General features: G+C 42.0%; 1 protein-coding gene across 1 annotated transcript in view; it reads left to right on the forward strand.

Annotated features, from left to right (window-relative positions):
- prdm6 (PR domain containing 6) overlaps window positions 1–14,635 on the forward strand; it is a 71,146-nt gene that overhangs the window by 42,089 nt on the left and 14,422 nt on the right. The window contains exon 7 of the mRNA XM_014989099.2: window positions 7,069–7,450. Within this exon, the coding sequence (XP_014844585.1) occupies window positions 7,069–7,450 (382 nt within the window). The remainder of the gene's footprint in view (window positions 1–7,068; window positions 7,451–14,635) is intronic.

The raw sequence follows: 14,635 nt of genomic DNA on the forward strand, positions 1-14,635 counted from the left end.
ACAAAACCCCAACCATCACTCCTCCACCTCCATGCCTGATACTTGATGTGAGGTGTGCACTGTGCTGTTTTTAGCTGGAAGAGTTTTTTTTACCTGCAGCCATTTAAAATGAGCCAATCAGAAAAGCAGTTGCATCTTTCTCTGCACATTGCTGATGTCTCTCCATCTTGGTGTTGTGTTAAAAGTAGACAAAATAAACAACATTTTCATTTCAAAAAACATTTTTACTGCTAAATCATTGAAAAAAGTGGACATATGAGGTCTACAACAAAAATATTTATAGCTTTTAATCTGGTATGTATGTTCTTCAATCATGTTTAATCAGAAACTCCTTATTATTCATGGAGCTCCTTTTTAAATGTGCACACTGACATTAGCGTTAGCATCTGTGCTGCTGCTACATGTTTAGCATTGCGATGCTGTTTTAGGCCTGATTAGCTTCAGGCTAACTCCTTTTAGCACAACTTGAACACAACATAGATCTTTTCCAGCGTCCCATCAGATCAGTGTAGGAGCAGAAATTAACCCACATTTGTCTAACTTAGCTTTTGTTCACCATTTTAATTATTGTGTAATTTTATGAATTGTTGTGCAACTTTACAACTCACCAGATGAAATTACTTTATTACTATGGGAGGATTTAGATTCTTCTACTGATTTCCACTCAGTTACTTTGAAGCCTCTTGTTTGTTCTGTTTGTGTTAAAAAGCGTCGATTTCCTGTCCTGCAGAAAGAAATTAGCTTGTTTTCTTCTGGGTTTGAATCCAGAGTCATCTGCCTTTTGACATTGATGTCTTTGCTGTCAGAGTTTGAGACGTGGAAAACGTCAGCAAGTTAAAACAACTCAGAAACGGACATAATTAAAGCTGTCAACCATTCAGACTGTAGGCTGATTTTAAATCATCTCTGTCCATGTGAAGACATTTAGTCCCTGAAAGTACAAAGTAAATCCTACACAAAGAGATGTTCAACACATTGATTCAGCCTGCAGTGAACAAAGGTTGGTTCACGTCCCAATTAGCTTAAATCAGATTACATGTTTTCTACCAAATACAAACCAGAAACTCTGGTCTTAATTAAAGACACTTTGCTACTAACTCCATTTAGCTGTGCATTGTTCTCGGGTTGGCATCGTTATCTGCTGATTGTGGCGTCCATGTTTAACTGTGGCACTGGAGGCTGAAGGACAGCGTTGTTGTGTCCTCGGGTTAGGAGACGTTGAACTATTTGACCCTTATCGGTGCAGAGCGAGCCGACTGAACACTCCCAGACCCTCATCAACCAGATGAATCCAAAACCTGCTGCATGAAGATCTCATTCACAACTGAAACCAGGATGAATGTACTTCAGAAATACTTTATTAACCCCATAATGACAGACTGTTGGTAACAAAAAGCTTAAAGATCCAATTAATTAGAGAGTTTTCAACCAAACCAACCAAACCCCTTGTAGAAACTGTTCCCCTCCCGGCCTGTGGGGGCGCTGCACCAAGAACCACTGAAAGAATATGCCATGAAACCCTCTGAAGACACTGAGTGCAACTTCCTTCTTCACAAAATCTGAACATTTCTCCTGCCAACGCCAGACTCGTGTTTGTATTGGTTGTATTTACCCAGAATGCCTTGCGATGGAGTCCGCTTCCTTTCTGTTTTTGAGCAGTTCCCGGTCTGCTGGATTTCACAAATGAATTCAGATTCAAAATGTAATGTTCAATAGAAATGTGAAAATCCTGCAGTTCATTTTTAACAATAAACTAGTAAACATGTTAGTTTGGATTTAATCTCAACATCTCTCATTAACTGATCAAAACTCAACTTCACCTGTAAACACAACGAGAATAAAATCCACCAGTCCACACTGTAACCCAGGAAAGAAACACACACACACACACACCCTGTGGTTGTTTACTGAAAAACGTTCCCTCCAATCAGAGCCTGTCGGCCTGACGCTCCGCAGCCCAGCGGACCGCTAACAACAACAACATGTCCACAGACACACACTTCATTTCCTCCTCTCCACTCAAACTTTTCCACCTCGTCTTCCTCAGTGTTTATTATCGCTGTGAGGAAGGTTCTGATAGGAACGGTGGAGAAAAATCTGGAGAATGAGAAGAAATGTTGGTTAGACAGAGGCGCTACATTTATGTTGACTTGCTTAAAGTAACCTCACATCTCGTCTTTATTAAAAATGAAATATTATGTCTGTTGTTAGAATGGGCTGCATTGATTAGATGAGCATTTAAATGTTTAATGGCAATGGTAGATCATTGATCACCAGGAAAGCTTCAGCAATGATCTGAACAGCAAATGAAGGGAAGTTTTCAGATTAATCAGTTGGTTTAACCAGATAATCTGCTGTTGGTCAGTAGTTTTAGTTTAAATGGAAAGTTAGACGTTCAAACAGCTTCACTGTAGTTGGCAGAAACTCGTAAAAAAGGATTTTTGAATTGAAAATGCTGCTTATTTTGTTGATGTATAGTTTTTAATTAAAACGTGATTAATTAATCACAGACCCTGCAAAGAACAACTTGTAAATAAACAACAGAGGGAACAAAATGACTTGACTCAGTCTGAGGCCGTGGATTAGAACAACCCAGAATGCTCCGTCCAGGTGGAGCGGGTCGGTCTGTGGCTGAGGTGGAGTCCAGGTGGAGCGGGTCGGTCTGTGGTACAGGTGGAGCGGGTCGGTCTGTGGCTGAGGTGGAGCGGGTCGGTCTGTGGCTGAGGTGGAGCGGGTCGGTCTGTGGTACAGGTGGAGCCCAGGTGGAGTCCAGGTGGAGCGTTTCAGGTATGTCAGTGTTTTTGGTGACAGCAGGATGGAGGGAGGTGACATGTTACGGTTTGTTTCACTGTAACAGGTCTGGTTTGACGCTGTGCGGTAAAGGATATTTCTGGATTTACTCGCTCGTCTTCATTCCATCCACCACTTCTGGTTCAGTGGAAACCAAAAGTTTACATGCAGCAAATAAAAAGACACACAAACATTTATTCTGTTTTCTGTCAGAATCAGTGCCACAATAATTAAAGAATATGTCAGAGATTTATTTATTATTGTCTTTAAGGTGAAGCATTGATCTGTTTAAACAATTCGCCATTTAATTTTATATATCGTTCAGGAGTAGAAGATGTTTATTTGAAGGAGCGAGTAACAAGGTTGTTCGTTTTCACAGGATGAGACTGATGGACCTGAATGTTGATGAGGAGGTAAAGAAACTGAAAGCTTTGGTCACTTTTAGAGCAGAAGTCTTTTTCTTTGCCCAAATCTTAGAAAGGCCAAACAGGCTGCTAGTGTCTGAATCCATGCAGATCAGCCGTATGCAGCGTCCGCTGGAACGTTAGCTTTAGGTGATGTCACCAACATGGCCGCCACTCTGCAGGTTAGGCTCTTTCACCTTTCTCAGGGTCAGCCTTGTCAGTAAGTTTCCCAGCATGAAGAAAGTGGAACTGATTAATTCCTCTAAAACTTGGAGGCGTTCAGTCGTGTCCTTGCAGCTCTTTGCTGAGAGGTGAGCAGGCAGAACGATCAGCTGCAGGTTTCTCTGAACTCGACTTGCTACAACCTGCAGAAATCTGCAGTTTTCACCTGTTCAGTCAAACAGCTAAATTAAAAGCAGCTGTTCCCAGTTACTCTGGGTAATTAGGATCCTTCATGACAGGAAACCTGCAAGTTTCCCACAGACTTCACAAATTACCACATGAATCAGGTCAGACATGTTTATAACTTAAATCAAAGCAATTGTTTATTTTTTGATTAAATCTCTGGCACATTGTAGAATCATATTTTTCACAAGCATCTGTATGATTTTCAGTTAAAAGAAACATGATAAAGTTCAGAAGTTAAAGGAAAAGTATGAAAAATATTTGACGTTTATCTCTGAAAATTAATGTTTTTATTCTCTTATTCATAAAATATTAGTTTTATGGATTAATTATGTCCCAAAACTTTTATTGCTGCAAATTGTTTCTTTGATGATTTAATCTAAAATATACCCCAGAGGTTTGAGGTTAAAACATTTTTCTCTGAAGAGCGATAATCTGCTGTTGGCGGATGTTTGAACCTCAGAGTGTAAAAGAAAGTCATGTTGACATAAAACAGGAGGATCCTCACATGGTTCTCATGACAAAGAGACGAAGGCTGTTGGTATGTGGCTGAATCTGATATGGAAGCAGAGGGTGGTGCTCCACCCATCTCCTGCTCTCCATCAGCTGGAAAAAGTTGCTTTTAAAACTTTTCTGTGATCCTGAAGAAAGGAGGCCGTTGGTATTCACGTCACACCCATCTGGAGGAGAACACACACACACACACACACACACACACACACACACACACACACACACACATCCAGAGAGGAAGAAATTACAGACTCTGCAATGTTGCAAACTCCATCTGCATAATTCTCCCATTCTGATGATGCATTTCATTCACAACCCAAAACGTATCGACTCGCATTTTTTGTAAATACGACGTTTGTAGGAAAATGAATTAAGAGAGGGCGAGCGGCGCGAAACGCGGCCGTCGATAGAGCCGTCGGCCGACTTACAAATGGTGTAATTATCTCCTCATAAGGTTATTAGAGGATCAATGAGGCCTGGTGGCCTGATGGCAGAGGTGAGCTGATGAAGGATGGAAAATGGTTATGATGCTCTGAGTGAAGAGATACAACAGGGACAGGATGTTTGTCTGCAAGCTGTTTTTGCCTTCCAGCTTTTATTTGTCCTTTTTTCTCTTTTCTCTACAGAAAATGTAACTTAGAGTTGAGGTGATTTATAGAAAAGATGATAAACTTTGAGCTACAGTGGACTGTAGATCTTTCCCTGGAAAGTAATTCTTAAATTATTTATGGAAAATTAACCTATTCAAGGATTTTTTTATAAGACAAAGAAAATTCAGCGTAGAAAGCTGAAGCTCCTCAGAGCAATGCTGCTTTGTAAATACTCTAATCCAGTTAGTCGCTTTATTTACTACTAATTGGCTGAACCTCAAAGAGCCGAGATTAAGATGACTGTGGATGGTAGCTTCTGTGTACATGGCTTTCTTTGTGCGCATTAATGCATTTTAATGCATATTAAGGTAAATTTGAACTAATAACTAGGCAGTTTTAAGCGTTTTTAGAGGCGTGTTCATCAGGTGTTCGTGGGAACTACTGTCCCTAACCTCTGCTAACACCAGGGATCCGCTGCAGTTTTTATATTTATGAATTTATTTAAGAAGTCTGAGTCAGTGAAGTGAATCACATCCCAACCCTGCCGTTCTTGGTCCGACGCCACATCCAGACAGACTCTGCAGAAACTGCAGTCAACGCTCCACTAAGGCCGTTGCTTTCTTTCATTTAACTTCCTTCGTCTTCTTCTGATCTGGTGACGATGCCGTCGGCCCTGAAGACTTTAAAATCCATCGGCCATTATAACCGCTGCTGGGTGACGCATGCGGGTCGCTTCGGGGTCGTAAGCCATTCACACAGATCACATTTAATTAGCAGCATAATGAGAACCTCAACTAATCACTGCTTATGTTACCTTCCTTGGTTTTCAGTGCTAAAATCAGCAGGTTATCTTCACAACCGATTCCAGGTTGTTCAATTTAAAAACAAAAAAAAAGTTTGTCCAGAGACTATAATAATCCACAACATTCAGTTTGAGCCTTCATAACCAATATCTGCTAAAGTTTAGAGAAGTAAAAGAAAACGTTGGTCAAGGTTTGGGATCATTGTCATCATCAGACTAATGATGATGGGAAACAAAGTCTGTTTCTGGTGTCGGGGAACCGAGCCAGACCACATGCCACGTTTTCACAAACAAGCCAGTTTTACAGAACCAAAACCATCCGCAGCGACTTAAAGCAAAAACAGACATCCCAACGTCAATTCAAACATGATGAAGGGTTATGGAGTCCAGATCTGTCAGTTGGTCAGACCTCACAACACAAAGCAGCTGACGTTTGGGTCGAGTGAGGACAGCTGGCATCAGCTGGTTCGCCCCAAATCTCATTTACACGCTTCCATACAACGTCTTCTTTCCTGTTCTTTCATTTTACTCGACTGTTTGGTTCATCAGCAACACTTTATCCTTAATCTGAGCTTCTTATCTGCCTAATTTATTTATCGTGCCGCATTTATGCTCAGATTTCTTTCTGCAAAGAAAAACAGAACCGGAAAAATAGAATTAGGTGGAGTGGACAAAACCTCAGAGCACAAAGGATGATTACACCAAACAGTGGAAATAAAGTTCAGGCTGAGTTCAGCGTAGTAACTCACACTGATTACACTTGAATGTTTTGGTGCTGGATTTATTTGCAGCTACATTTCTCAGAGAATAAAACGCCAATGTGTAAATAAATCAAACATGTGCATTTTGTAAAGATTTGTTTAGCATTTTAAATTTGTAAGAGTATCCAGAAGCCCTTCAGTTTGAATCAGTTAAAAACTCGAGGCCCAAAACCACTAACAAGAAAGAAAGAGAAAACCTTTAAAGCATTTGAGCCTTTCATTGGATGTTGATTTAGCTGCTAGTTTTCTCCAGAACAAAGTCTAGAAGCTCACAAACTCTGACATGTGAAAAACTAAATATTTTTCTGGTGAGTGATGAAACGTCTGCAAGAAACGGAAAGAAGGAAGTGCAGCCTCATTTAAACACTTTGGATCCCGTTTCATTGTGCTGTTTTAATTTAATGCTGCAGAGGAACCTCAGTAAATGTAAAATTCACTAATACTCAGACCTCCACTAAAAACACTCCAAATATATCCTAATAGTTCACACCAGCCTTGTTTAGTCCACTTTCATCCAACTTGAAGGTCCGCTTCGTTTCGTATTCGAACCAAAAAAAGAACCCTGGTCCGCCTACAAAGCTCGGTTTCGGTTTGGTTGAAGGGACTCTGGTTCGGTTTGAATGGATATGTGAACGCCAAGCGGACCAGAGACCGCTCCACAAACAGGAAGTGGATTATTTAATGTTTGTCAGCCCACACTTACACCATATTGTTGTTTACGCCATATTGCATCATGGGACATCATTCTGACCTGGTGATGCGGCCTCAGCTGACCTCGCTGCCTATCCTGTGTTGTTTCACAGTCAACGTTCCAGCTACAGTGGTGGAGGCCATGAGCAGACAGGAATCCCTCCAGTCCTTCAGCAAAAACAGCAAGCCGTCCTCGTCTTCATCGTCCTCCTCCTCCTCCCCTCCGGCCGCCCTGCTGCGCTCCATGGTCTTCCCCCACGCCCCCTGCTCCCGGAGCTTCTCGCTGCTGGACAAGGTCGGGGTCGGAGTTCAGTCGGACTCCGGCTTCGGCCAGCTGGGCTCGAAGAACCAGCGGGTTCTGGCGAGCCCGACCTCCACCAGCCAGCTGAGCAGCGAGTTCAGCGACTGGCATCTGTGGAAGTGCGGCCAGTGCTTCAAGACCTTCACCCAGAGGATCCTGCTGCAGATGCACGTCTGTCCGCAGAACCCCGACAGGTCAGAGTTCATCACTGTGATCAGGCTTAGTGACACTAATATGAGCGGTAGATTGATTCTTTGAGACGATAAGACAGATAACACTAGTCATAGTGTAAATCATTGTGGCTCTCATGTCTGAAACATTCGTCATCTTTATGCTTATTCTTATTCAGTTTGTCTGTGTGCATCTTTCACTACGTTCACATTTTTGTGTGAAATTCAGGTTTTATTTCCTGCGTTTGTTCATGCTGATTATTAAATGCGGCTGCAGTCAGACGGTTTACAGCGGCGCTCTGTTTGCGGCCGTAATAATGGCCGCCGCCGGCGACGGGTGGATTTTAAACCTGTTGTCTCCAGATCGTCACCAGACGAATGAAGCTGATAAAAAGAGAGCCTGCTAACAGAACAGTGGAGCGTCTGACTGGATGTGGAGTCGGACCAGGAGAGGTGGGGCTGGGATGTGATGCGTTCACTGACACAAACTGCTTTCATAGCTTCATCATTGTAATTTTCAGCCATTGTTTACGTCCAGATTCACCGTCTGTCTTCTTCTGCTGCAGAATTAGGCGCACGTCTCACAGCAGTGACGTAAAAGTCGGATGAAATGTGACGTGACGGTTCTGACTGCAGACTCTGAAAACTATCCAGTTAAATCCAGTTTAGTTCCACTGTGTGGAAGTGGAACAAGTCTGATTTTTTTAACTGGTTTTTTCAGGCTCTGCTGTGTGAACACGGCCTGAAGTCCAGAGGAGGAAACCAAGCTGCAGTCCATAAAAACCCAAAATGATTGCTAGCTGTAAAAGATTCAAAGCGACATGCTGATCATGGACTGTAAGGGCTTATTGCTACTTGACTGGTTATTTAATTACTGAGGCTGTTTGGTTAAATTGTTCTGGAGGCAACATAAAGTTGTGGCCCTGCAGTGGTAAACATCCTGGCTGCATCGATTTCTGATTTGAGTTTTCTGGGAACAGCAGCAGCTTGTAGCTCCTGATGGAGGAAACGTTTTGTCCAGACGTGTCTGAGCTGTTTGGAGGATTTTCTGTTGAATCGTTGGTGTTGGGATCTGGTCTGTCTGCGGATGAACAGCTGACTGGTTGAACATGAAAGACAGAAGATCCACATGGAGGAGATTGTTTCTGCAGATTGACCAGTGGTCAGAGTCTGTAGCTGCTTCAAGTTGGATCTGCGCTGCCGCTTTTCTCCCTGCTGGGACGCAGATATTCTTCAGGGGTTCTGCAGAGGAGACGGGTCCGCCTGCCTTCTTCTTCTCTGATGTAAGAAACTATGATTCAGGTTTTGTTTGTTGCTTTCAGTGACTCATCAATCCTCGGCTCTGATGCTTTTTCCTTCCTTCACGTGACAAACTCCCTGGACGATTCCACCGAGACCAGAAAACAGTCAAATGATGTAAATAACGTTAGTTTCCAACTCCCAGCTGTTTGTCTGCTGGCCAGTGAACACGTGGTTCTGATTAGGACTTTGTCCTGCAATCGTTTCTGGTTTTAATAAATGGTTCCTGCTGTGAGATCTGCTGAACAAAACCTTTTGTTTCTCATTCAGAAACACTAAAAAATGTAACATTTAACTTCAGGAAGACATCAGATGACCTCCGACTTGTTTCTGTTTTTGTAAACTCTGTTCACTCCTTTACGTTTATTTCCTGACTGGGAGAATCAAAGACTCGTTTTCTGGTTAATCATCTTGTTTTTATTGTGGCTCAGAGACAGAATAATAATAAATGAGTCGGCATGCTGTCAGTGAAACCTGGTGATGTTCTGGTGAATTTGGACCTGAACTGCTGCCGTAGCTGTTCAGAGAAAGTCCGACTCTTCTGCTGTAACGTACCATCTCTGTTGTCTCATCATCTCAACATTTATGTGTGGAAGTGTGTGGATCCGAGCGGAGAAAGCGTAAAAGTGTTTGAGTTTGTATAACATCTGCCAAGTTAATTATGTGCAGCATGGATGGAGGAAGATGAGATCTATATGTGTGTGTTGGGGTCGGAGGATGTATTGGAAATTTTTTGCTTAGCTTTATTTTTTGTGGGGAGAGTCAGAGCGGCGTATAAATCACGGCGGCGCGTCAGTGAGAAATACCTCGCCTTACGGTGACGGGGCCAGGAAAACAGATGCCACTTATTCAATAAACTAATACTCATAGGGAAGAAAAATGTGGGCTGGATATGCAGGGGGGCGGAGGGGTCGATCGGGGGCTGCCTGTCAATAGGAAGGTTTTATGGGACAGAGGAGCAGATAAAATTCAGCTGAACAAGCCAAACAGAACAGAGTCCTGCAGCTCCAAGGCTGCATTATCCCTCACATTCATGCAGCCGCCAGGCAGAGCGGCTCCGCCGTCCGCAGTCAGTCTGCAGACAGTTTGGCCTCCGTGTTCAGCAAACAGGGTTTACGGCGCCAACACTCCCAACCTGCTCATCTGGAAGCTTCTTCTTTAAATGTTTAGATTATTGAGGACGACTCGGAAATCTGGAGTTCAGTTTAATCATCAAACCAAACCAGAGGAACCAGAGATTTACAGAAACGACCTGCTGCTGCCACCTTCATCAGCCTGACTGCTGGATGGGGCCAAACTAAGACATTTACTGGAATAAAGTCAGAATATTAGCAGAGGAGATTTGTAAAATTACTAGTAAAAGGTTTTGATGAGTAAAAAACTTTGATAGTTAATGATCTGATGTTCATGTAGTCTGTGATAGGTTTTTTAAATTCACCTTCGTTGCTCAGATTGTTTGAAACTCCAGCTTCTCATAGTAACTTGATGCAGATGTGTGAAAAGATGAAATATTTTCTTATTGGTAAAACTGAAACCACATTAAACTCAACGTTCCTCGTTTCTCCTCAGAGCTCCAAACCAAACAGGAAAGACCAGGAAAATGTCTCCTCTTTCAGTTCAAATTCAGAAATACTTTATTAAACCCAAAGAGAAATTAAATAACAAATGACGTCGTTTTGTTGGTGAATAAGTGAAACTTGTTCTGTGAAGTAAATGCCGTATTTTCTGGACCATAAGTTCCACTTTTGCTCATAATTTTGCTGTTTGTATAAAAGTTTTTTCTTCACGACACATTTTTGAGTTATGCGACTTATTCGCCTGAAAATACGACACATGTACAGAAACACACACAGTGTGACGTCGCCTCTACAGCTCTCAGCTTTGACTGGTGTTTGCTTATCTCCTTATATTTCAGATTTTATCTGTTATTCGCCTCTAAAGACGCAGCAGGAGCATTTTGTGTGCTTTTGGTGTAAAATAATCAGCGTATTTAAATGAATTATTTCCATATCCCACCTTCAGGCTGCTGCTGTTTTATCTGCCGATCTCTCATCCACCTCTGGATTTCTCCCTCTCTCCTGTTTCTTCATACATACTTATCGATGTTTGCTTGATGGGAACATCAGCAGCTGAAGACTGATGGCTCTTTACGTCAGTAGAAAACAGCCCAGCTCCATCTCTTTCAGCTCTGTTTTTTCTGCTGACTGTTTCTTTTTCCCAACTTTTTCTTCTTTGTCATTTCCCTGCGTGTCATTTGACCAGAATCCATCAGGAGAGGAGCCGTTTGTTTCTGTCAGCGCTGCTTTTAAGCCGCTGTCGGGATGCCGGACGCTGTTTAGCTTCTGCGATGATGATGAGTGATGAATCAGGGAGAAAAATGAGAAGACGAATGAACTGTGACTCGGCTCTCCGTCTCTACATGTTGCAGAAACGACGCGGCATCAAACCGCCGCGGCGAGCTGCGCTAATAACCGCGGCCGCTGTGATGGATGTGTTTACTGCGCTGCTGTTTAAAACAGTCATTAGAGCTTTTTAGGGAAAACGGGTTATTATTACCAAACGCTTTGATCGGCAGCCTGCACATCTCATTCTGCTGGCGCTGGGTGTTTATGGATCAGGCTGCTATTTGCACATGAATATAATCAGAGGACAGAGAGTTTACAGCCGACTGAGAGAGGGCATCACCACAGCCGGCTGTTTACTGGGATTAACTGGTGCTTCTGTCATCGTTTTGGGCCGGATAGCCGTGTCTCTGTGGTTTCACATCAGTAACCTTCAGCTTTTTCACCAATGCCCGTAAAAAATGTGATTTCATTCTATTTTTATGAGCTGTTATTCCAACAATGCCCTCAGGGATTTTACTCAGGCTGCCAGACTGGAAAACAGAAAAGAGTTCCCAAACTTTATTCCTATCTGAAAGATTAAAAACTCCTTTGGAAACGCCACGTCTCAACCTAATCTCTCTGTAAAAACAAAGAAACGTCAATGGGTTTGCTTTACTGGGTCTCATAAAAGTAAATTTAGGTTTCTCCTCTACATTGTTCTTTAGGATCTAACATTTGTTTAAAGACTTAAAAAGAATTTAGGCACAAATAGAAAGCGACATAAACTAAAATGGATCTTATGGGGCCACAGTTTTAGAGTTACTGCGTGAGAGAAACCGCAGATAAACACCAGAGAGGTTTAAAACCGAGTCCGACTGGAAACTGCAACCAGAATAAAGGAACCAAGATCAGCTGCACAGAGCCTGGAGTTCCTGTCGGTTCCACACCGCCGGGTCAGAAGATAAAGGCGCCTTTTGATTTACACAACATGAAGCTAAAACCAACTCAGTCAAATCTGTTTGACTTAAATGTCCAAAAACTGTTTAAAAATTAGTTTGGGAAAGTTTTGGATTCAGAAATGAAACTCTTGATGGACCATGTGACCCGAACGTTTTGATCCGGCCGACGGCGCCGAAGTTCAGTCAGATGTTGTTATGGGGAATTTAGATTTCAGGATATTAATATCAGATCGATTCATCTCTGATAATAATGTAAGAAACAGGAAACTTTATTTGTGAAAACAAAGAAAACATGTTTAATGTTTTTTTATTCTTGGCTTCAGGAAACAAGCAGCAGAAAATCTATAATTTATTAAAACAGTTCCTGAAACTTTTACTCTGTTAAATCTCAAAATGTGATTTGATGTTCATTTTTAGGCGCTGCTACGACCTTTCACCTGGTCCTGCTGAAAACTAAACCTGGACTGAATTATTCTACACTGTAAAACTCAATCTGTTAGTTTGTGGGAGGAAAAGTTGTGATTTAGTTTCTTTCCCAGATACTCAGAACGTCTCATTCCCTCCCGACTGATCAAACTTTCTGTTGCGTCCAGAAACTGACAGATGTGATTCAACAAGCAGATAAATTATATTTTACTCTCTGAAAATGAACCTTTTAAAAGATCCTGCTGGGCTCAGATGAGCCCATTTCATAAACGTGTTACTTTTACTGCATCTGTGGGATATTATGGGTAAGCAGCCACCGTAAATATTTAGTAAAAATGAAGCAGAAAGTGATTGATTGACCGTAATCTTTAACACGCAGCTCTTTCTTGTTTTCTTGTCGAGCTGAGAAAAGTCTCAGAGCAGAAATAACTCAAAGTGTTTGCATGTCCGACTGTTTCTCTGTGTTATTAAACTGTTGATGTTAAGCAGATTTATCACCTTACAGTGAGGATATATTTGTGTTTAACACAAACACAGATGTGTGCCGCCTTGCTGGATACAGATGTTTACTGCTTTAAAAATCATTTCTGTTCCATCTTCATGTTGCTGCTGTTGTTCACATGGTTTGACTCTGTAGTTCAAAAGCAGAAATAAAACAGAAATATGTAGAAAATTAATGAAATACGGATTTAAATTGTGACGTCCTTTCATTACCCATGATGCTCAGCCAAATTTTGGCTTTTTGAGAGACATTATCTGAACTTTGTGCAGAAACAGGAGGTTTGATGAAACGACAGGAAGCTGGAGAAGCATTTCCTGTTTCTCAGAAGTGATTTTGATCTTTTTGTGGACTTTGTCACGTCGGTTTCTGTTCCTACAGAATATTTGTCTCATTGATTATGTATCGATGAGGTCAGAGCGGTGATTTATGGCCGCTGGCCTCCAGGGACAAACGTCTTCATACGAGTCGGACACAGAAGACGTCCTCCGATAGAACTCCATATGGATTAGACCGCATCCATACGGATCCATGACGCACATCACTCTGCATGACTGCACTACACACACACACACACACACACACACACACACACACACACACACACACACAGGCAATTAGTCCAGCATTAACTCTGAAGCAGAGGAAATCAAGACGTCTCCGGCTGAAACGTTTAGAGTTCAACCTGCAGATTATTTAGAAAACTTAAAACTGTTTTTATCTCAGATCATTAAATCTTCAACTGTTGATCAACACAAACAAAACGAACATCACATCAGTTCGACCAGGGATGTCCAAAGAGTGGCCCGGGGGCCATGTGTGGCCCTCAGATGAAATCAGAGCGGCCCTTGATCACAGTCCAGGCAGCGGATTTCAAAACAGAGTTAAGGTGAAGTTTTCACTGATGGTGCAACACAAAGTATTCATCCAGGTTTCCGTTGTGAATTTAATTTGTTTTTATAGTAAAAGGAGACAAAAAAAAACAAACTCTGGTGGCTTTAATTAAAAATCCACCTGGGAGTTTTGGGCTAATAAACTTGTCAAAATGAAGCGAGACGGAGGAATGTTCAGTTCAGTTCTGTTCTGTTCTGTTCAGTTCAGTTCTGTTCTGTTCTGTTCAGTTCAGTTCTGTTCTGTTCAGTTCACAGTTCAGTTCTGTTCAGTTCTGTTCTGTTCAGTTCACAATTCAGTTCTGTTCAGTTCTGTTCAGTTCTGTTCTGTTCAGTTCACAATTCAGTTCTGTTCGGTTCGGTTCTGTTCTGTTCTGTTCTGTTCAGTTCACAGTTCTGTTCTGGTTCACAGTTCTGTTCGGTTCTGTTCTGTTCAGTTCTGTTCTGTTCAGTTCAGTTCTGTTCTGTTCTGTTCAGTTCAGTTCTGTTCTGTTCAGTTCACAGTTCAGTTCTGTTCAGTTCTGTTCTGTTCAGTTCACAATTCAGTTCTGTTCTGTTCTGTTCAGTTCACAGTTCAGTTCTGTTCAGTTCTGTTCTGTTCAGTTCACAATTCAGTTCTGTTCTGTTCTGTTCTGGTTCACAGTTCTGTTCGGTTCGGTTCTGTTCTGTTCTGTTCTGTTCTGTTCAGTTCACAGTTCAGTTCTGTTCAGTTCAGTTCTGTTCTGTTCAGTTCACAGTTCAGTTCTGTTCAGTTCAGTTCTGTTCTGTTCAGTTCACAGTTCAGTTCTGTTCAGTTCAGTTCTGTTCAGTTC

Source organism: Poecilia mexicana, unplaced genomic scaffold, assembly GCF_051168715.1.
Source record: "Poecilia mexicana isolate PSO_F unplaced genomic scaffold, ASM5116871v1 scaffold_9, whole genome shotgun sequence".
Taxonomy (NCBI): domain Eukaryota; kingdom Metazoa; phylum Chordata; class Actinopteri; order Cyprinodontiformes; family Poeciliidae; genus Poecilia; species Poecilia mexicana.